General features: G+C 36.1%; 1 protein-coding gene across 3 annotated transcripts; it reads left to right on the forward strand.

Moving 5' to 3' along the window:
* Nucleotides 1-34: 34 nt before the first annotated feature.
* Nucleotides 35-22,503, forward strand: tasor2 (transcription activation suppressor family member 2). 3 transcript variants are annotated; one of them, XM_024281432.2, is made up of 23 exons: nucleotides 35-509; nucleotides 583-711; nucleotides 944-1,092; nucleotides 1,264-1,359; nucleotides 1,438-1,510; nucleotides 2,906-2,997; nucleotides 3,078-3,215; nucleotides 3,299-3,432; nucleotides 3,527-3,543; nucleotides 5,713-5,812; nucleotides 5,903-5,994; nucleotides 6,069-6,175; nucleotides 6,366-6,438; nucleotides 6,550-6,621; nucleotides 6,995-9,085; nucleotides 10,533-11,229; nucleotides 11,355-11,817; nucleotides 13,205-16,264; nucleotides 16,640-16,762; nucleotides 16,839-16,992; nucleotides 17,096-17,201; nucleotides 20,702-20,883; nucleotides 21,919-22,503. In XM_024281432.2, exons 2-23 carry the CDS (start codon nucleotides 678-680, stop codon nucleotides 22,005-22,007), a joined length of 8,142 nt encoding a protein of 2,713 aa, XP_024137200.1. In that variant the 5' UTR covers nucleotides 35-509; nucleotides 583-677; the 3' UTR covers nucleotides 22,008-22,503. The 3 variants fall into 3 exon arrangements, with proteins under 3 accessions (XP_024137200.1, XP_024137199.1, XP_024137201.1); XM_024281431.2 differs by having other exon boundaries at nucleotides 35-711; XM_024281433.2 differs by having other exon boundaries at nucleotides 37-711; nucleotides 10,959-11,229.
* The last annotated feature ends 1,254 nt before the right edge of the window (nucleotides 22,504-23,757 follow it).

Consider the following 23,757-nt stretch of genomic DNA (forward strand, 5'->3'; position numbering starts at 1 on the left):
TTTGAAACGAGTTTTAATTCTAGAAATGCAAGACTTTCTTTTTGACATTAAGGACATTCCATAGCTCCAGTGAAGTTAAAGCAAATTCGAAAAAAGCAAGTTATAACCTTTTGTTTCTTAAAGTCAACTTTTTAATCCTTTCAATAAGTTCGTGTTGTGTCGGCATTCAAGTTTCGTGTCTTCGTAGTTCTTTTTTGATCCATAGAAAGGTCGAGAAGCGGCGTTGAGACTTGAGTCGCAAGAACGAGCTAGCTTCGTCAACTGTTGCTTCACCACCCCAGTTTGCCGTGGACTTTCAAGATGGATGCGCACCCGAGATAGGTTTCTGTTTCTTTTTCGGATCTTACAGCGAAATGTGCCGCACCAGTGCGTGAGGAAGCACGTGGGAGAACAGAAAAAGCCTTTTAAACCCAAAACCTTCGTGTCGACTGAGACGAAACAAAGTTACATTTAGAACGAAAATCGAAGCTTTGACCTGATCGGACTGCGAGCTGCTTTTTAACTTCCTGGTTTGTTGGATTATTATGCCATTTAAAACTGCTGGAAACGCGCTGGTGACTCTGAGATTTGTGTTATTTAAAGGACACATGGCATGGAATAAAGCGGCCGGAACGTTTAAACAGAGAAAAAACAGTTTTCTTCAAAGAGGAAAGAGGGAAAGGCAGGTTTCCTAAACTATGGAAAGTGGAACTGTTGGTGCCTCGTGTAAAGGTACTCTTCTGCTTACACCAAAATTCCAACACACGTGTTTGTAAATTCTATAACTATTTTACTTTTAATGTAAAGTAATCGTTTACCCAAGTGTGTATTTGGTTTAACAGTGGGGGGATTGAGAAATATCAGCTTTCTCTCCTCCCCCTTCTGGTTTTTCCACTGTTGAGTTGGAGTCAGCTGTATTTTTCCAGTGTTTTTCTTCTTCTCATGTCTGGTTGTTGTTTTTTAGGTGTTTTAATACCTGTGTCAGAATCTACAGACACATTTCAGAAAACCATCTTGAATGCTCTCCAAAGTGCACACCTGTATGAGGAGTCAAAGCAGTTTTTCAGATACAAATCTGCTGTTCTAGTAAAGAATCCTGCATTGGAAGAAAAGGTTAGCCCATATGTCTTATATACACACAAAAAGCTAAAAGTTGGAACCCTAAACTCTGTGTAAAGTTGTATCACTCCTAATCTGTGAACAAGGTGCTCCTAATCAAACCTTTAATTGTGAAATTTGATATGAGTTCAGCTTTAAAAGGGATTTTTGCCTATCCCATTTCAGTACAATGCCTTCCGGGCAAAGAGGAAAAATGCAGGATACACAGAGGACGAGCTCAAAGAATCGTATGGATTTCTGCTTTTCGACGATGCCAGCAAGGTACAGATATATTGACATAGCAGGGACATTCTCAGTTGAGTCTGTCCAAAGTTGCTGACTTGTATTGTTTGCTTTAAGGCTAATGCACTCGGAGAAACTGGTGTGCTCGCTGGAAACAGCACATGTACAATTCTAGGAGATCCGACAAAGGGTAAATAACCTCCCACTTCTCCCACAAGCACACAGCTGCAGCTACCTTTCATCGACACAGACAAAAGACACTAGTTCTACTTACAGTTTTTTGTTGCAAAAAGATTCAACAAAGTATGTTATCCACACATTCAGATACTCCAAACTGTGTATATTGAAGAGGAAACAAAACTAATCTGCCCTGTAGGAAGAGCTCCAGAGCCGTTTTGAAAATGAAAGCAAGAACAAAAGCCTTAATGCATACAAGTGAAAGTGGAAGAATTGTTCTTATATTTTGAAACAGAAAGTGTAACTTGAAACAAGCGGCCAGCTTGGTGACATGTTGAATTGAGAAGGAAAAAAAAAAAGATTTTTTGAGCTGCAAATATCTTTCTTTGGCACTTGTTTTTTTTTGTTTTTTGATTGTTTTTGTTTTTTTAAAGATATGTATGGTTTAAAATCACAAACGGTTACAGACATTAAGCAAAAATTTTGTTTTTCTGTCTAGAAAGGTTTTAAATGAAGGATAAAAAGCCTGTGGTGCATTCTAAGTCACTAACCATACTGTATGTGATCCTCTTTGATATCTGTTTTACTTTTTTCTTTAGTTTTCTGTACAGAACACATTTTAGTTGCCTTGTTTTTCCAAAAACCGGATTGAGTTTTTTTTTTTCAAAGGATTTTTTTTTAATCAGGACTTATTTCCTCATACTAATGGTGCAAGGTTTGGAAAAAAACACAAAACTTGTAAAACTAGTCATCAGCAACACAGTATCACCCCTTGAGTCAGAATTCTGACTTAACCTTTTTCATGGAATAACTTTCCTTTAATTTCACAAACGCCTAAATGTAATTTCACCTTATTTTTCAATTTACAAAAACACATTTTTCATAGTATTTAAAAGCAAATATGTACTTTCCCTCTTAGAAAAGCTATTATAATTTTTTTAAATATGTTTTTACTTTTAAAAATAACAACACTAGTTTTTATGGCTATCATCTTTGTCAACCTTATGAAATATTGTGCAATACTGTTCTGAAGGCGAAGCCATGCATTTTTTCTTTTTTACGACATAAGACGTGTCTTTTCATGGCCATTAGACTATTGGTTTTCAAGGTGTGGCAGGTCTAAGGTGTGGCAGTTTTCTGGAAGCAAAATACTTGGAAACAAATGAAAAATTAATTCTGTGGTGCATGGTGGTCATTGGACGGCTACTAAAACGTTTCTCTCTCTTTATTGCATTGGTTTCTGAGAAAGATAAAAACATTTGTGAAAAAAATCTTAACCAAAGTTTTCGTAATTCTCAACCATTTGAATTCTATTTACTTACTTTTACTATATTAAAAAACACCAATCAGTTTCCATTTAAGTTTATCAATAATTTTGTTTTTAAGTTAAAGTTTCCCCTTATCATAGGTATTTATATCTCGATGTACTCCGACTGCTTGGATCAAAATCGCTGGTATCATGGGAAATCTGGATACATTGCCATCATCAAATTGACAAAGGTACTGAAAGAAAAACTCTATTATCAATGTAATAATTTTTTTCCACTAACATCACCAACATTTTTATTTTTATATAACAGGGAAAAGTAAAAAAAGTTTTGGAAAACTACACAGAGAAGTTTACAGAACCAACAGTGGGGTTTGACTGCCATGTCTCAGAACAATTAGCCTCTGTGTCTGCCAAAACCAGCTCCTTTCTTGCCTTTGAGAGAACTCAGGTATGTTTCCATGTGTGTTTTGCCATTGTTATCAAAGCGGAAGACTTAAACCAAAGCTGACATCTTTAATCTCTGCCTTTCAGTATTATATATACGAGCTATTAGACGATGGAAGCAACAGAACTGAGCTGTCGCCTGCTGCTTCCTGTCCGTTCGCAGTTGTATCATTCTCATACACAGATACCAAAGCAACGCCATTTGTTCAACAAGAGAAAAGGTGCTTTTTTGCTTTCCATTTAAGGTTTGAAGTCATGCTTTTGATCAAAACCAGTTGAAATGTTTCATTTATTTATTTATTTTTTCTTTTTTAGTGAACTAGGAAAACAGGGTAAGTTTCATGTTTTCTCAAACACACAAAACACTTCTCAATAATCAAATGACTAAGCATCGATGAAAATAAAACAAGTCTTTTAAATCCTGGTCAGAAATTTAAAAATGTAGTCCAGTGGTCCCTGGCTATAACACAGTTCACTTTTTGTGGTTTCACTTTTTTGCAGATTTGTTATTTCCTTTTTTACAAAAAAAAACAGTACATTGTCCTTTTTGTCTTGATGGACTTTATAACATTGTGAATCAATCATCGTGCCGTGTCTCCTTCACAGTACAGATTGGGTTCAGTTTTTTTCAACTTTACGTAAATCTTCATCGCTTTTAAGTCTTTGTTTTCATTCTATAATACTGGATTTTTTCCCTACGAAGGTTTCAACTTTAAGGGTTAAAACGAGAGAAAAGTTTGAAAATGTTAATGCTCTCATGTCTGAGAAAAGTGTATTAAGTGTATAGTAACTGGTTTTACGGCCGTAAAACATAATTGTTGATTGTAAAAATAAAAAGGACTTCTTTGCGAATTTCAACTATCAAGGGCTCCTTTTAAAATGTTATTCCCAAGATAAATAGTAAACATTACAGTATACGTTCTTTTAGGTCAAATCCGAAGTCTTCCCCTACCGCCTCTCCCTACACCTACATTTAGCCCTCCAGAGAGTTACGGAAAAATAGTGTCTTCAAATTCGGACGTTGCCAACCATCGATGAGATCATCAGTAGTCGCTGGTTATCTACGTTAGTGTGTAGCTGCCACCGGTCAAAAAGTACACAACAACATTAGCTATATAAATGTAAAAAGTCATGCTAAAACAAAAAGTCATGTCTTCCATTTAACAATACATTTCTGTGCTTCAGAGCACACCCACTTGAAGAAATGCCTTTCTCTGTGGCACAGCGCTGCATGGATCACGCCCCTGGCGGAGGGATACATAGCCCTAATTCTGCTTCTCCTTAAAAAGAGTTTTAGACACTCCTAAAGCTCCACATGCCCCTACATTTGGAAGGGTAGGGAGAAGTCATAGGGGTTGGGGGAAGAATTGTCATTGTAGGAGAAGTGCAAAGCTTGCTGATCTTGCGTCACGCTTTTTTCTTTCACAACTTTATTCTGATACATATGCAAGACTTGGTGTCATATAATTCCAGGCGGACACAAACCACAATTATTAATTTCTCCTCTATGGAGCTAAATCGAGGGCAATATTTTTTGAAACCCAGATAAATCAAATTGGAAAAAAAACAAAATTGGAATGGGTCTTTGATTGGGCTAGAAAAGCATTTTGGGTGTGCGGTTTATACGCGATAAAACTCAGATTTTTACTCCCGTCTTGGGACAACTTCAGACTATGATAGTACAGACTAAATAGCCATTTTCTGACCATAATTATCAGTCAGTGAATGCACCGGGACTGAAGATACCACCCTCATCAGTTTTGATTGGTCCTTTCGTGTTAGCCCCGCCCCAAAACGCCACAAGGTGGCCAAAAGTTTTCTAACTGTAAATTTCAGATTCGAAAACGAAAAAAAGAATTGAAAGTGGAAAAAAAGGTTTGAAACTGAAAATAAGTTTTGAAATTGAAATTTTGAGTTTTGAAACCTAAAAAACAAAATTTGAAGGTGAAAATAATTACATTTATTTTAGAATAGCAAAAAGTTTGGGACATTCTACTTTTTTTTTAATCAAAAAACAATATTTTTTTTCAATTTGATTTATTTGGGTTTCAAATAATATTGGCCCTGATTTAGCTCCATACTCTTCGATCAATTTTTCAAACAGTTGCCACTTCCATGAATTAAAAGGGGTACCATCCATATGTCACTACCAAATACAAGTCTCTGATTGGTCAAAGTTTGACCTCGATTAAATTGCAACATGCATCCAATGACTGTACATTTAGTCTGTAGAGCTTTAGTATGGAGCAACGGGCGTACTCAAGAGTTTTGAATACAGAACCCCGACAGTGGACGCTTGAACGCACATTCCCGAAGGCAGTTTGACCATAGCTTAAAGCTTTTTAAAGCAGGAATAGTTTAAATCATTTTAGTTATAAAATGATGGCAAAAAATTCAAAAAAGTATTTGGGTTACATTGCTTTACTTTCAGTTTTGTCATAGTTTTGAATATAGTGGTTAATTAAGCAACCTGTAATCATTTCAACTGTTCCTTTTTCTAGTTTGTCATCACATACCTTGGAGAGGAAAGCTTCAAATTGGAAGCAAGTTCTACAACGTTGACTTGAGGTCAACTGCAAGGGCTTTCCTTCCCACCACATTGTAAGTGGAATGTACCCAAGTGCCTTAAATGACACATGCATTGTTAAAGAAAAAAAAAAGTTAGTCCTGTTCTTTTTTGTTCTTTCTAAGGCCACCAGTGGTGAAAGTTGACGTCGCTTCTATGTCAGATGTGCAACGGCTGCTTCCAAGAGCTGTTTTTGAAACCTCCTTCACCGATGAGGGTGTGCTGCCACAGTCAACTAAAGATACATTTGATATATCAGCTGTTTGACATTTGTGTTATTTTTTTTTTCAGCTTTTTTTGACAACCTTTATTGCACTTTATGTGATCTGGTGCTCTCTGAGGCAGAAGACAGTAGCTCATTTGATCAACTTCTGTTGGAGATAAAGGAGCGAGATCTTGTGAGTAAAGTTTATGTGTACTTAAAACAAGACCAACCTTAAAATAACCAGAAACCTAGTTTATACTGTATTGAAATTTAAATAATATGCTGAATCAAGATTGAACAGAGCAGACTAAATGGAAGTTTCTCCTAAAACTCCTTATGTTTTATTTTTTATGACTAACACCAAAATATAAATATTTCAACAGGCTTTGACCATTTCCTTAAAAGAAAAGGGTTTTCTCATCCTGTTGCATTCATCCCACTTCCTGAGATATGAAGGTAAGTTCTGAAACAAATCTTAAAAATCCACTTTTTCACTGGATAACCAAAGTGCCTCTTTAAGTCACACCGATGCTTTTCTGTTTCTGTCTTTTCTTATCCCCCTTCTAGACACAGAGTTCACTAATGCAGGGCTACTGCAGGGCGTTTTTGTGTTTCCAGAGTCTTTAGCTATCAGGCCAGGTAAAAAAGGCAAATTATGTATTGATTTCCCTAAGGATAAGACTTTTTAAATTATTTTTCGTTTAAATCTGTACCCGATCCGTGTTAAATCAATGTGCAAGACTTAAACCCGTAATTCCAAGATTTGTGGTTATAGACTGAAAACAGTCCCTGAATCAATTCAACTATGTATTAGAAAAAGGTTTTGACTCCCCAGTTTGAACAAGACTCAACAAGTATGGAGTTTTGTAAGGAAAAGAGGAAAAATACACAGAATTGGATCAAATTAAACATTAGCTTTCTGATAAATTTGGCTTAAAGTTGATATGCACTTGATATGCGAAGTTGTCCTTCAAAAATAAAATCTTCAATAAGTATTCTCTTTTTGTCACAGATACAAAACCTGTTGTGAAAGGGCCAGCAGTGTCATCAGAGATCCTTCAGATTCTGCCCGTCCTGAGTTATGCCGAGAGCGAACTTGAAAAAACATTAATGAACCAAGACCAAAAGCTGTGTGACGTCTTGTTGGAGCACATGCAGAGCTATGCTACACTAATAAATCCAGGACTGGCAACAAGCCCCTCCAGGGATGTCAGCATGTTTCCAGACCAATATGATGTTGCTGAAGCCCATAGGCACATCTATTCTAAACCTGAATGGACTTGTAACGCGTGGCAGAGCTTATCATCGTATATGAGCAAACCAGAAACATTTCAACTCCCGTTAGCCACAGTTTTAGAAATCCTGGCAGCAAGACAAGCGGATCAAAGAGAAGAGCTTGATGACGATGTGTACATTTGTTTGTCTTCACCTGAGGAGACACAAGCACACCATCTTGACTTGGATGTTGAAGACGAGTTACCGCACCAGCAGTCTCCTGTCAGTATTGAGAAGTCTTTGGACATTGGTGTGCCAAATTCTGAGACACATCTTGACGTTACAACTGTTCCTGAGAATTTTTCACCATCTGATGTTGCAAAAGACAGTAAAAGTTACAGAAGCTTGATTGAACAGGACCAAGCTGATTCAGGAATAAGTATTTGTCCGACATTGGAAGATCTTCCCGCCGAGCTCATCGTTAGCATCACCTCTGCTGAGCAAAGTGTCATCAGTCCAGTACCAGCTGCTAATCCCAACAACTTTCAGTTCTCTGGGTTCTCAACTGGAGACTCATTTCCATCAGTGGATGAGAAGTCTCTCAGTAAAGAGACGGAAAAAATTAAGAAAGTTTTGGACTCTTCTGAGGTTTCACAAAGAGTTTCTGTTTCTGCCAATCTCACAGGAAAAAAACAGAAACAGCGCAGAGGGTTTATCAAAGCACTGGAGAACACTTCCAAACCTTGCAATGATGCTTACAGTTTACCTGTTGGTGTAACACCAATGGAGGTTGATGGTTTGAACTACAGAACAGATGAACACACTAAGGAGATGGATCACCCACCATTGCGGGATTCCTCCAAAACAAATTGGAGGAGATTCCACAAACGTAAGCGAATATTTGGAAAGCTAAAAAGGAAAAAGGCAATACTCACCACTGAACAGAAAATAGACTCTGGAAAGCTGGCATTGGGAAGAACAATTTTAACTGAAAGTGAAGCTTTCTCTCTGAAAAGGAAAACTGAACGGTGGGACCTCAAGCCAATCATCAGTATCTGTGGGAGAATCCTGGTTCCTCATGGTTCAGGACAAGTTGATGATCTATTAAAGTCTTTCAATGTCAAACCTCAAATTGGCGAAGGGAAAAACTGTCCTGAAAACTTGCTACATGGGGACTCTCTGAAAACTCTCAACCCAACAGAAATAGAGCAAGACTCTGACATTTCTTCACTGACAGTAGAGAAAACCAAAGCCACAAAATCAATTTTTGAGGAGAACCATCATCTTTCAGCCGATTCAAGTCTGGAACAGAGTCATTGTGAAGATTTAGTGGCTTTAGCTTCAAACACAAGTGCAACTTCTTTAGAGAACAATGATACCAATACTCTTTTACAGCAAACACAGGAGAAAAAAACTGAACTATTTTCTCCCACAAAGATGACAACAGAAGGTGAAGTTCTAGATAGACTAAAAACTGCTCTTTCAAAAAGAAAAGCCAAAACTGGTCATCTTGAGACATCAGAGAAGATGGAAAACTCAACCCAGGATATTGAACCCTGTGTTAAAAAGGTAAAAGTTCAGTCTGAAGAAGCAAAATGTGAAACTGCATCAACACAGGAGACAAAGGATAATGATGCTGGCGTTGAAAAGATGCTGTCAGTGGACCCTAGCTTTGCTTTTGCCCTAGGACTGACTCAAAAAATTAGTCCTAAAGAGGGTTTGAGTAAGCAGGACCAGGAGGCTCAGCAAATAAAAGGTCTAAATGATGACCAAGAACGAACCTCACTTGGGGTCACAAATACTCTCCCAATAACATTGACAAGGAGGCACAGGATTAAAAGGCTCAAAAAGCATGAAGGCATCACTGCAGAACATGTAAAGAAAAAATGTGAGTAATACAGCAATTTTTTTACACTTATCTGATAAGGATGAGTACTGATGATGATGATTGATTATGATGTTAAAAGGGCCCCTTTGCTTGGCCCTTTATTTACCATAACTGTTGTTAGCATGCTGTTTCTGCTGTTTGAATCTTTACTCGCTTCTGTTTTTCAATCTCTGCTTTTGTCTTGCTTGGGCAGTATTTTTTTTTTCTTTTGCTGTTTTTGATGTATTAGTCCAACATGTTCTTTTTAAAAACAGAAACATGTTATGCATGCTGGTAAAAGTCTGTAAAGCCCTTTTCAGACTTGGACTGCTTTCAGTGAAATAGTTTATGCCTAAAGGCCCTCTTCCTTTCTTTTATTTACAAACTTTTGAGCCCATGTTTTTTAACTTGGTAACAGAACACATGCAAAGTTGCGCAAGTTCATTTGTCAAATTACCCAAGTTCCATTAATGTTAAAACAAAAACTATCAATCTCCTTAATTTTGCAGCACATGGTTTACTTGTATGATTATCACTTGCACAGTAAATTCATTGTGGGTCATGATTTGATATTACAGTAGAAAAAATGTTATAAAGCATTTGAGCTTCATCTGCAATATTAGACTCCTCCTGGTTCTCATAGGAGTTAATAGAAAGTCTTTCTATTAAATTGAGTTGTGATTCATGTTTTGTATTCCCTTTTTTTCTGCAATAAGAACTTAAGAAACCTTTGTATAGAATTAAACATGACAGAAAGTTAAATCAAAGAACTTTTGTGTAACATGTAATCTTTGAAAATTAAATAATTGCTACTCACAGCCATAAATGCGTAACCTTAAAAAATATCTTGACATCGCTTGTTAGATTCTGAAGTGATTTTAAAGTGCGGATGGCACAATTACTATTATTTTCTGTCTGGCTCAATGTTCTGAGAAAGGCACCAACACCTTTAAAAACAGCTCTGTTGGTTTCCCCCACGGGTCCACCTGCTTGCCAATCAAACAAATTCATCAAAATCCCTAGAGCAAAAAAATCAGTTGTAAACATCAAAAAGTATCTTAGTATAAATGCATAAATCTAAATCTTGCTCTCAACATGAGAATAAATTGGTACTTGCCCTTTTTTCTTTACCAGCCCCCACTGTTTTTTTAACTGGTCTGCAGCATTTTGTAATTCCTTGTTTGCATCAAATTAGGGAGCATTAGGTGAAGGCTCACAGCATGTTGTATTAACATTTTACAATAGGATGTGCTGCAATTGCATTTGTTTATCTGTCCTTTTAGTACTTTAGTAATACATATATATTTATATATTTGCTTTTATTAAAGTTTTTTTAAAATAGGCATAAGTCTAACAGTTGAAAAGGGCTTCATATTTACAAAATTATTTTTTATGTGCTTTCAGTGTGCCATGTTTTATCTTCATGCGGTTTCTCTTTTTTTCCCCCCCTTCTGTTTTGTTTCTACAGGGTGGCTGCATTTTCAAACTCCAGCTTTTAATGACAGTGACAAAGTCCAAAACAATGACTGTACTAGAGATATGTCTGTCAGGAAGACTGTTGAGAAAGACATGAACAGTTCATGCTCATCTACAGATGCTTTGAACTTGCTTGCTGACTTGGCTCTCAGTGTCAGTAATGACCAGGTTCTACTGCAACCAAATCCATCAGTTGAGAGAGAACTTGAGAGGTGTGACCTTGCAGAAAGTCTTCCACGTTCTGAACAAGAGTCAGTTCTTCACGCTCTGCTTAAAAACCCTGCTGTTAGTCACAAGCAGCCTCTTGAGCCATCTCCTCCTGCCCCTCTTATGAAAGACAATGAGGTTGTTGATTTGGTTTTTGCAGAACACGCTTATTCACAGCCCCCATCTTCCTCTCCATTGTTGGGTTTGTCAGGTACACCTTTAGGTGTTTCAACCAGAGTGCTGCAAGACCAATCTAAGTGTGCTGATGAAGATAGAACACTACCTGCTTCTGCTGTTCCAGAACACAAAGCTTCAGATTACCTGCACAAACATAAACAAAAGTTCAGAAACTTTCGTTCCGTTTTCATAAAGGAAGGATCCATTCAAGTAACGAGGCAATGGCAAGAACACTATGACTTTAATCTGGACAGCAAGTTCACAAGTGACCCAAAGATCACAGTAGTCACTCGAGCTTTACATGGGTATGTACTTTGGCTTACTTTTTCATTACAGGTCTAGAAATGGAAACGTACATTATTTTGTCACATGATATCTGTTTGTTCCTTTTTACTGTTGCTAATTTTTGTAAATGTTATCCTTTTATTAGGCCATGGAATTCCCCCTTTCAAGACACTAGTGAAGAAGTGCGACTCATCTTTCATATGTGGATAGGCCTATTTTACAGTCGGACTACAGCCAGGTTTTTTAATGTTGACTCTCAATTTATGCCCTCATGTTTGGAGAGTTACTCTTTGAAAGTTGCCAACGAGATATCAGCCCCAGTTAACCCTGAAACTATAATCACCTCATCTGCGTCTTTTGTGAATCATCACACTTCACACTCTATGGAACCAAGAGCTTTGAATCTCAGCAAAGACGAGAATGCCATCTTGAAACCAGAAGCTGAGATCCTTGATTTGTCAGTAAGAAGCTCCAGTGCAAAGTCTGGCTTTTTAAAGCCACAGGTTCAAAGGAATGTGAACTCATTTTCCAATAAAAAGACTGGGATGTCAAGAAAATTCAAGAGGAGCAAGTCATCAGTGAAACTTCAAGAGTCAAGCATATCGAAGGTTTGTACAACTTCAGAATTTTGCGTAGAGCGACAACTCCAGGCATTGACACCTACTGTGCTTTTTGCTTTTTAGACTGCAGCACTTTTAGACTACCTAAATCAGATGTGTCTAGCTAATCAGAAACTGCAGAGGCTGAAGTGGCTGAAGAAGAAACAGAACATGAATCTCATAGATTAGTAGATAGTATTTCTTCACAAATTTGAAGTGCGATCAAGCATGAAAGCCGATAGAAATTCATGTTGGCCACATTCAATACCTTTGGCAAAGCTCCACATTGCTGCATGTCTGCACACATTTTAATCAATTCCCAGGCTCAATTTACTTGTTGTTTTATGGGACATTTTACAGGATAAGTATAAAAACAGGAATGGTTTAGTTTAGCGAAAATGTTAAGCAGCTATTGAGCCACGTATTTTCTGCTTTCAAAATAAGAGCGGCCAAGTAAAAAAAGGTCATCTCTTGGCGAAAGTATTTTATAAAATTATGTGGAAATAGTCATTTTAATATTTTTGGCAACTGTTTTAATTGATTTTGATAATTTTTTTTACCTTTGTTTTCCTGGAGAAGCTAAGGGGAGCAACATTAGAACCATGGCCGAGCTAACAGGAGCTCACCAACCGCAGAAGAAAACATTGCAACCGTAAAAAGTTTTATTTTAACGTCTGACACGCTGGAATTGTCTGACTTTTGCTCTGTTTACAAGGAGCACAGAGATTTAGGCAACTTTTAACTGGTGAGAAAAGATCCTCTGCAGCTCCATGTCTGAAACCCAAAGCTAATGCTAGTGCTCGCATTAGCACAGGTTAAAATAATAAATCATAATTACCTTCATAATAAACTAGCAGCATTCACTGAAGTACTTGTAACCTTCGTCTAACTGTGACCGGGTTGACAGATAGAAATAATCCACGACTCGTTTAATATAATCTGTTACAATTGGTTAGGCTACCATTTTCTTATGTAAGATTGCTTTAAAAGCATTCATCAGTCAGCTTTGTCATTCTAAACAATAAGTGACTCAGTACTTTCTGACGATGTGACATCACGTGAAAAGGGTCTATTGTGGGTAATTAGGACATTAACTCAACATCAGTATTGAGCTTCTAAATAATTTACATCATATGAGTTTGACCACAGTTAACCCAACTAACTCTTAAGAGTAGTTAGTTACTGGTCAGATGACGAGCCAAACTGTCATAAACAAAACAGAGAGGAGCTCCACAGTGTCTTATCTTGAGTTCCAGTTAACAGTTTTATGCAAGGATAGCACAGGGGTTACTAGGTTAAAAAGAAATGGCTAAGTGTTGAAGTTTAATATTTTTACAGTATGTTGCTGTTATTGCATAGAATGTAAACAAGTGTTTTTGTTTACTCTATTTTTCAGGTTGAAAAACACCATAAGCATTTCACAGAAAATGCAAGTGAAATTGAAAAAATGGATACTCCAAAAGATGTTTGCCTGGATCACACGGATGTTACATTTTTTGAGAGTAATGGGATGCCCATTGTTCTACAAAATGATTTTGGAAAGACAACGGAAGCTTTCTTGGAATACAGAAAGGTCATGGATAAAGGCTATGAAGATGGCGCTTGTGTGAGCAATTTTGAGCGTACACAAGCTTCAGAGGAGCGCTTGAGTAAATTGGAATTTTTTAATTCTGTGCCTAACAAAAGTGGAGACATCGTTGAAACACGGGATCTGCTTTGTTTGAATGACAACGATCCAAAGCAACTTGTCATTGAAAAATCCTGCCCGATGACAACAAATGTGAAGCCTTCGCTAAAAGCAATTACAGAAAAATGTACTTCTTTAGATGAAGAAGATACAGCCTTGAAGGAAAATTATTTGAAAAATGACCAGTGGTTTTCAAGAGAAGGATGTGTGGCAGCCTTGCCAAAACAAAAGAATGATCTAAATGGACATGTGGATATGAAAGGAGAGTTTCAAGTTCAGGATCACCTGAAGGAAAATGGACTTGATGAGAAAACATCTTGCATTTCCCCCGTGGAAGTTGATCAGGATTTAAAGGATCCAAAAGTACTCAAGATATGTAGCCCTGATCCAGTTAAAGAGGATTGTATTGAAAAATACAAATCTCAAGCACAAATCAATGAGCAACTACCTCTGGCAGTCAGTCCAAAAGAAGACTGTCATGCCCTACATAACAATCAAATCACTTTAAATGACAAAAGTCTCATTTCAAACAGTCCCTCAAGCACTGTATCCACAGTTCAGCAAGCATTTTTGGAAGAGGCTTGTTTTGCACTTGATGGAAACTGTATGAAGGCACCATTGCTCGTCTCTGAGGAGAGGACCAATTCTTTTGATGAGTCTAACATAGATTTGTCTGATCTACAGTCAAAGGATTGCATTGAAGCAGGAGTTCAAGATAAAATATCAGACTTCAGTTTTGATCTGGGTACTTCTAATCAAAAAGATCAGGAACGTGGATCAACTGATAGGATTGCTGAGAATACAACTAACCATTACGACGATAAAGACTCATGTGAGACGGACATATCGAAAGAAACAGATTTGAAAGAAGATAAAGCCCCTGAGGTCGTGGACAGTAAAAATAGTGAAGATAGTCTTTCGTTTGACATTGCTGAACAGCATGCACAGCCACAAGATGAGGTTCAAGAAGCCTGCCAGGGTCAAGAAATGATGCCACACTTTACTGGCAATATGAATGGCACGTCCGTTCTGCTCAGTGAAGTTCATGTTAAATCTCAAAGTTGTAGTTTAAAAAGAGTGACCACTCAAGACACATTGATGTGTGAAGTGAATGAACCACACAAACAAAAACTTTCAGAGTGTGCCTTTGGCAGCAGGTCCTCTACTCCCACTGTGGATGAAAAGCCATTTGAAGGCATACCCAATTCAACTAGCAGTAATAGTTCTGTCCTAAGTAGTAGAAAAAGCTGTCAAAATACTAATCAGAATTTTCCCAGACAAAGCTTGGCAGGGGTTGATGAGCAGCCTTCTGAGCAAAAATTTAAAACCGATTCTATCTGCAAAAATGATCTTTTTTCTGATATTAGCTTAAGAACAATGAGAGTTATGCAAAGTATGGACCAATTCCTTCTTGAATCAAATCCACTGAACATGCCCATCCATGTAGAAACGGATGGCATGAACACTTCTAATGAGAAGTTGGCTTTTACTTGCTCAACACCAAACCCATTTTCTGGCGAGAAAAAAAAGGAAATGGGCCAACAACTGGTGGTGGGTTCTTCAGTCAGCAAAGTACAAAATTTCAATCAAATATTGGTTGATAAGAATTTGTCATCAACTGCTCAGAATAATAATACATGTGGGCTTATGATGAAAAAACACTCCAAAAGGCAGATGTCATCAATTCCTGAATCTAAGTTTGGAAATGTTGATGAATACAAAACATCTCTAGACCCTGATTTTCATTTCCATGAATCTGTAGTTTCTGCTAAAAGTTTGGAAAAAGGCTTTGACTCAGTTGAACCTACAACTTCACATTTTGACCATTCGTATATCCAATGTCGGGAAAAAATGTATTTTAAAAACAGTTTGATTCCATTATCTCCATCTAGGCAGTTTCTTGAATCTTCAGAAGTTTCCACTGATTTTGTTGAAAGTCCACGTTTTTTGGTTCAACAATTGAAGGAAACAGATGATCAGACCACCAAAAGTAGAAATGAGAAAGACCTCACAGACAAAACGCAAATGTGTTTCAAAGAAGACGCTTCAAGTGATGGCAGTCAAGATCCATCAGCTTCAAGCTCCCTTGTGTGCACAGTTTTCAATACTGATAGGAAGAAACATTCTTTTCTGGAGCATCTCTCTCAAAGGTGTCTATTTGAAGACCTCACTCAAGCATCAATGGAGCAAGAGTGCCTTATTTTTCTGGAGCAAATGAAAAATCTCCTAAAAAAGAGTAAAAGGACACAAATCTGTCACAAAGAAACTCATGACAGGTTAAGGATGCCATGTACCAGTCCTATGACAGTCAAGTTTTCCAGTCTAGAAGATCAAGAAGACTCATCTGATTTATTGGACACGTCGCTCTTAGGCCAAAAGATAAAGGTTGACATTTCCAAAAGAAAAGACCTAACTGAGGAAAAAGGCAATACACTAGATACCCACAATCAGTCTCAAGTACCCAGAAACCCATTGAATTGTACTTGGGTGTCTAATGTCACATCAGAATGTGCAAAGCTGTACAAGGCAAGGATGAATGAAGTATGCTCTGCCAAGAAGAGAATGTCTAAATCTAAAACCTTGAGAGTACAACAGAGTCCCTCAGATACCAAACAAAATGAACATTTTGATGTCTGTGATAAAATGAAGAAAGAGTTGAGTAAGACTTTCCAAAGTAATCTAAATGCCGTTGTGAAGAAATCCTGCAAGACAAAGAACAGATTCTTCATACTGATAACATCTGATGACCACTTTTTTAAAGAAACTAAGGTAAGAAAAGTTTATTAAATACTCATGGTTTCTTTGTGAGTGTACCGTACACTCTTGAATGTTGCACTGCTAGAGTTAATATGATAGCTTCCCTGTTATAATGTCCTTGGGTCTTTTTTGCCTTTGTTTGCAGCTATCTTTGTCAATTCTTGAAGAACCTTGCCTCTGTAGACTTTAGGGTCTCCTTCAATTGTGATGATGATTTGCATGCTTTTCATTTGCCTGAATGGTCCTAAATTTTCTGTGACGTTTGACTTGCCATCTTTTAAAAAGAAAATCAATTTTCATCTTCCATTTCATGTGAAATAACCTACTTTGGTTACAAAAAATTATATGTATCAAAGAGATTGACCCATTTGTTCTTTTTCTTGAAAGGCACATTTGGAAATGGAGGGCCATATTGCTGTACAACCCTCTAAATTCTTTATTTGTGAGGAAAATTCTACATCTCTTCTTATTATCCTCAAAAATGAAGACATTGCAGAGCACATTTGTAAGGTAAAAGATTATCCAAGATCCTAATATTCATACAGAAAGTGGTCCAGATTTTATAACTTGGTTCTCATGTATTCAGGTTCCTCACTTACTCAAACTGAAGATGTCTCCAGATGTGCAGTTTACCGGAATTGATGAACCAGACGATGTTGTGAATCTAACCTATCAGGAGCTTTTCACACGGGGTGGCTTTATACTACTTAACAAATCAGTGCTAGAGCCTCTTAGCCTATGTATGTTCACTTTAAACTATGTTTTATGTGTTAATTTTCTTTATTTTTTTCATTTTAGATGTTTGTGTGTTACTCATCCTCTCAACTGTGTATGAATTTTTAGGCAACATGAAAAAAATATCTCAAATTTTGCAAGAGCTAAGTGGAATGGGAAAGTGGAAGTGGATACTCCACTACAAAGACAGCCGTCGTTTGAAAGAAAATGCAAGGTGAGGTTCCCTCCTCCCTACCCCAATATTTTATTTATCCAAAAGGAGAGTTATGGCAAAATAATGTTTCAGAATTCAAACATCACTTTTACTCGATGACATCACCAATAGTTGCCGGTCAACTAGAGTTAAGACGGAGTTTCCGGCGGTCAAATATACATAACAATGGTTTTATAACTTTAAAAAGGTCATCCTGAAACAAAAAGTACTTAGATTTAAAGGGGAACTTCTGTGCTTCATAGTGCACCCACATGAAGAAAAGCGCTTCTCTTTTCACAAAGCTTAACACAGTTTACTCTTGCGATGGAGAGCTCTGCATCTCTCTGCTTGGACAACACAAATGCCCCTTCAAATGGAAGGGTAGGGAGAAGGGAAGAATTTGGATTGGGTCAAAGACTGCCTACAAAATCTTAAAAGGACATGTTATAGAGTGTGTTTATTTACAAACATTTTCACTCAAATTCAAGATCATGAATACTTATTTCTTATTTGGAGCTTTGACGTAAAAGTTTACTCTTCATTAGTATCAGTCCGGAGGGTCAGTGAAACTGTAATAGGTAAACGAACTATGGTTAATTTTAAGTGAGCCAAATATGTCCAGTCCAAATTTACTTTAACAGTGTTGGTCTTTGTTTTGCTTTTTCTAACAATAAATGAGTTGCCTTTTTTTTTGTTGATTTGTTAACAAAACGGTGACAACTCATCACTTGAAATACATATGGAGACACATTACACTTCAGCCACCAGGCGCCATGCAGGAATTATGGTACACGTAATCCTTACTATTGGACTTCTCAACAGTGGTAAATTACAGATTTCACCAAAAACCTTTAAAAAGGAAGCATTCAAAGAATTTTACAAATCTTTTGGAAATGTTGGCATACTTAAGTAAACCTCTCCCCATTAAAAAAACAAACAAGAAAAAAACAGAAGGATGTTTTTAGTTCAAAATAGTCTCCCACATCTGAATTGCTTCCCTACCCCGACAGCCTCTCCCTACACCTACTTTTAACTCTCAAAGCAGAGAGATATGGAAAAGATAGTGTCTTCAAATCCAGATGTTACAACCGCTCAATGATGTCTTGAAAAGTCACCGGTCATCTATGTTGGCGCGTAGCTGGCAGTGTTAAAAAAATACATCACAATACCTGTTTTATAACTTTAAAAAGTCATATAAAGCAAAATGTCATTACTTACATTTAAATGTAAACTTCTGTGCTTCAGAGCATACCCATGTAAAGAAATGAGTTTGTCCCTTGTGCCACAAGCGTAACACAAGTCACCTATCAGCAGATGGATAGTCATCCCTAAGTCCCAAGGATTCCTCCTTAAAAAATAAAAAAAAGAGAGACCTGGAAAAAAAGAGACTTTCAGACACCGCTACTGCTTGAAATGTCCCTGCAATTTGCACAGTAGGGTGTACCCAGAGAGATAGGGAAGTAATTTGAATTCTGCCAAAGTTTCTCAGATACTGGTCTCAAACTCCCTGGGCTTACCTGCACTGCTTGACTCACAACTGGGGTTTGTTTCATGATGCACTTTCTCTATTCTTACCCTTTAACAGGATGTCTGTTTGACCTAGTTGATCTAAAAATATAGTGAGGTTATCAAGGAATGATCTGACAAAGAAACCTTCAACAGCCACCTTTGAGAGCTCCAACTGTATTTTGAGGGAGATGGAAGACATTAGGTTGAGGTGAAACTTTTGTTACATTCCCTTTTTTACAGGAGCTTATTGTAATGTGTGGCTGCCAAGTTGTGTAGATGTTGGAACAATCTTAGCCACCACCAAAGAAAGTAGCTGAAGTTTAGAGGCCAACAGGGGTTGGTTGATCAAGATGGGGTACATGCTAGACAATTTGCCAGTCCATCAGAGAGCAGACAATGACTTTAAATTGATACATTGATACAGTGAGGCTCTACATGCTCTTACATTTGAGGTACTGAGATATATGGCTACATGAAGACCTGAAAGGATTTAGCGAATAAAAATGAAGACACAATCTCAAACTACACCCCTGCTCCATCACCGATACTAAACTACTTATGGATGCAGATCAGAATTTAGTAAGTTGGACAGCAGTCTTTGTAGTAATTACTAACATGAACATTTTTAACCAGTGTAGTACCACTTAAAAAATAGAGACAAAGTCAGAACTTCCACAAAAAAAGAATGTCAATACCAGTCACTGAATAGATAAAACAAACATTAAAAGTTTTAATCAAATCCTAGAACGATCCTAGAACAACGTGTTGACTTGTAAATGGCTTCCTGTTGCCATAAGAACAATAGCCCTACCTCCTCCCTCTGTTCTAGAAGAGTTTGAATTCAGGATGAAAATATTGTTTCTGACAAATTCTTTCTCGGCAACAGGCCTATTGAAAAAGGATTTAAATAAACCTCACTCACAAAGATGACAACAATAATTTAGTGTCCCTTATCAGGACAAGGGTTACCAGGACTCCACCCTGCAGTGAGGCCCAGAGAAGGGGCTTGTCAGCAGGTATTGAACACATACCTGCAGAGTTTAGCATGAACGAGTTACACAGGTGTGTTCTTCTTTGGACTGACCTCTTGCAGTGGAGGTCAAAGATCTTTAGGTGTTTTGATCTTGTTTCTGAAGGGAAGTATTTGCACATGGAATGTCACCACTCTGGCTGGGAAGGAACTTGTGCACAAGATTATTGACTCTATAACTAGTGGGCTTACCTTGGGATTTTAAACCAGTAGTTGTTCATACTTCGTGACTTCTATGGGTTTTGGATTGTTAAAAGTTGCAGTGAGTTCTGACACAAATTATAGACAGGTAACATTAAGTCAACAAACCAATATTTCCTGTTTGAAGGCTGTTGTCTGGCTTATTATGTTTGTGGGAATATGAACGCTAAACACATTCAAATTTCTCAGCACCGCAGTTAATACACAAAAAGAGGAACTCGGACCAGAGCACAATGGCTCTGTGGGGCAAAACAAAACTCAGTTAAAAAAAATCAGTCATGCATGATTCAACAGGACCACATAATATTAATTCAATAGACTTTAGGATCAATGTTTTAGAGTCTATGAGGAAACTCACTAACTTCACAAACTGGAAATATATTTATTTACTAAAGTATTTTGCTGATTTAAAATTGTGTCTATGCATGTTTAACAAAAAAAGCTATTTTTGCACAAAAATTAAATATATCCATCTGTAAAAGCAAAAAAGTTATTCTGCAATAAAAAAAATAAAAAAATTTTGTTAACAAGTTTAACATAATGTAAAGATGTTTTGTACATTTGGAAACACGTTTTTTTTTGTCATCAGTACATTTTTTAGTGTTTGTCTAAAGCCTTCAAAACACTGGAATATTTGTTTTTTTTATAATTAGTTTTTAAACAAAACTTCTTTTCTTTACACAGAACATGAATTGCTGTATTAAATAGTGTGTTTGATGTTGACATCTGTTCTTACCAGAACTTGTTTTTTAAATGCTACATTTGTGTTTTCCATTTCCAGGCTGAGTAAAGAAGCAAATGATATGAAGAAACACCTCAACTGGGGTCTAGATGCTGGAATCCTTGAGGTCCTGCCCTACCATGAGTGCGACTTGATGTCCAAAGATCAACCCGACTATCTCAAGTGCTTGCTCCATCTCCAAGTCCAGAATATAACCTATCGTTATTCTGTTTTCATTACTGGTGAGACTGTTTTGCTAACATAATGTTAGCCAGGTTTTCTTAATGTTGCAACCATTTTCACCTGCTTATTTATTTTAATGTGACTAATTTATTTTAAATACATTTCTGTATGCGCACAGCATTAAAAGAACATGCATAGTTAGAACAAATAACTAAAGGACATGATGTCTTTCAGAGATTAAAGTAACTTTGTACACAGTTTTGATATGGTTTAAAATGTATCTTGTGACCTTATTCTATTGTAATGTATATATCTATATCTAAATATATATATATATATATATATATATATATATATTATGAACAGGACAAATGCTTCTAGTTTAACATGTTTAGAGGCAAAATTTAAGTTAGGACAGACCTGTATTTCTGGTATTGCATGAACTATAACCTCTGAAGGATCCAGAATTAAAACATGATCTAAATGACAATTTAGTATTTGTCTCCTGAGGGTATTTTTATATTTGGATCTCTAATTTAGTAAAAATATGAAAGCTTTATAATAGACTAAAATAGGTTGAATTGCAAATTTTAAAATAAAAAGTAAAACAGAATAATTATTGGATAGAAAACATGAAAGCAGGATGACAGATTAAGAAAATTGAAGCAAATAAGTATTTTCTTGATTGTAAAGCATCACCATGTTTAACAGGAGCTGCTTTGATCCCAGAACACCTACTAAGTTATATCTAATGCGATATTGTTTTAGTTTGTGTCTTAGCTTCAACTAATAATTATTATTTAAAGCATTTTTTTTTCTTTTTTGTCCATGCAGTTTAAGAAATCAGTAGTTTGTTTTTAACATATTTTTCCTATTATTAAAACCATGTTTACAACATGTTGGAATTGTTGAACTGTTGCAGCAAGAACTAAATATTTTCAAAATTTCACTATCAACTCTTAACTCATTGAGGGAAAAAATGTGGCAAACATAAATCAAACAGAAGTTGTGCTTTAATTTTTTTTTGGCAATGCATCTTTTAGCACTGTAAATGCACTGCAAGAAGAATTCATAATTGTATTTTTTTTTTACAGATGCAGAAGATGGCGCCTTTGAGAAAAACGGCATTCTGACGATGACTCTGAACACTTTCCTGACAAAGTTTTCAAGTGACTGCCTTTAAAATCAGAGGTGTCAAACTGACAAAAGTTTGACTACGTGACCAAACAACAATTCTAAGTGTGGTTGTTGTGGAATGAATTTATTCACCTATTTTTTATTGCTTTAGTTATATTTCAACGAAAAACTTTCGTTAAACAACAGTACTGCTTGTAGATTTTTATTGTATTTTTATTTAATCTTTTTCTAGTTTCAGTGTCCATTTATCGCAAAACTGGAATTAATTGAAGGTGTGGCAGATTTGCCAATATGTTGGCAGCTATGCTGTTTTAATTCTCTTGTTTTATGTATATATTGTAAATTATTTGGTAACATTCTTGAGTATTTAAATGTTTTCCTGAGAATTTTGACTATTAAAAATTGCTCTAGTGTAAATTTTCTAGTATTGTATAGATTTAACGTTATTTGTAAAGCTAAAGTGTTCAATCGTTTTAAATAAAACTGTGTTCCTAAAAAATTGTCAACCCTGAGTAAACGAGTAAACCCTTTCAACACTTCTATGTCAGTAATCAACTTTAATTTTTTTTATTTGTTTGTTTACACACATCATGTTTCAGCTCAAAAAGGGGGTGGGATGAAGTTAGTGTTTATATTCCCACCAGTTAATTATATCTAGTGTAGGTAGATGATCTCAATGATCTTAATCATGTTAAGATCAGTGAATCGTGTATTATTGATATCCAATTTCCAAGTACTAACATTATTCCATCATAATATAATATAATATATATATATATATATATATATACATACATACATATTCAAACTTGTATAACACAAGTTAATTACAGTATAGAATAATGACTCTTTGTATCTTTCAAGCACCATTTCCTTAATTCTTTGTTTTAAATGTTTGATGTTGGCACATTTTTTTAAGCTTGGTCCTAAGGCCATTCCAGAGTCTGACTTATGGAGACATTTTTTTCCTACATCAGGGGTCTGCAACCTTTATTGCTAAAAAAGCCATTTCCTGCTGACCAAAACCAAACGAGATCCACAAAGTTCCACTCTCTCTTCAGAAGAATACACTTTATTTATGCTTTGTGGCCATTAAATTATTTTAATGGCTATTTTAATCATTCAAATAAAATCTTGTTTTTAAGTATTTATATAAGTGTTTTTATTTATATAACATATTTAACTTATTTTACTTTTGACAGAAGCACATACAAGCTCATTTCATAATAAAATACATCCTGTTTTGAATAAAATTAGATTAGAATAAAAAAAATCCTATTCCAATAGATTAAACTTTTTTGCTATAACTTTGCTCTATTATCAAAATTTTAAGATGTAAACATATAGTAGATAACATTATTAACCAAAACAAAATGACCAAATACCACTAGTTTATTCAAAGAAGTTTTCTTCAAAGCCCAAGAGCCACAACAGGAGGTTAAAGGAACCACAAGTGGCTCAGGGCCTCAGGTTACAGACCCCTGTCCAAGAAAAAAAATAGTATTCTCATGGATTCTTTTTTTTTTTTTTTTTAGCATATTGATTATTCTGAAAATTAAAAACATCTTTTTAGGAAAATAAAGAACAAAAAATGTTTCAGAGGAGTTTAGTGGGTTTTCAAAAAAGCAGAGAAGTGTGTAGATCAGTTTTAAATGATGTTTAAGTTATTTGAAAAACTTGTAATATTTGTGTTAATTCTCAAGCATCAATTCAGTAGGATATTAACAAAGAAATTGAACTGTTTGTGCATATTTGTTGTAAATTGCTTAGTAAATGATGAGAAATAAACATGTTTT

Source organism: Oryzias melastigma, linkage group LG6 (assembly GCF_002922805.2).
Source record: "Oryzias melastigma strain HK-1 linkage group LG6, ASM292280v2, whole genome shotgun sequence".
Lineage (NCBI taxonomy): Eukaryota > Metazoa > Chordata > Actinopteri > Beloniformes > Adrianichthyidae > Oryzias > Oryzias melastigma.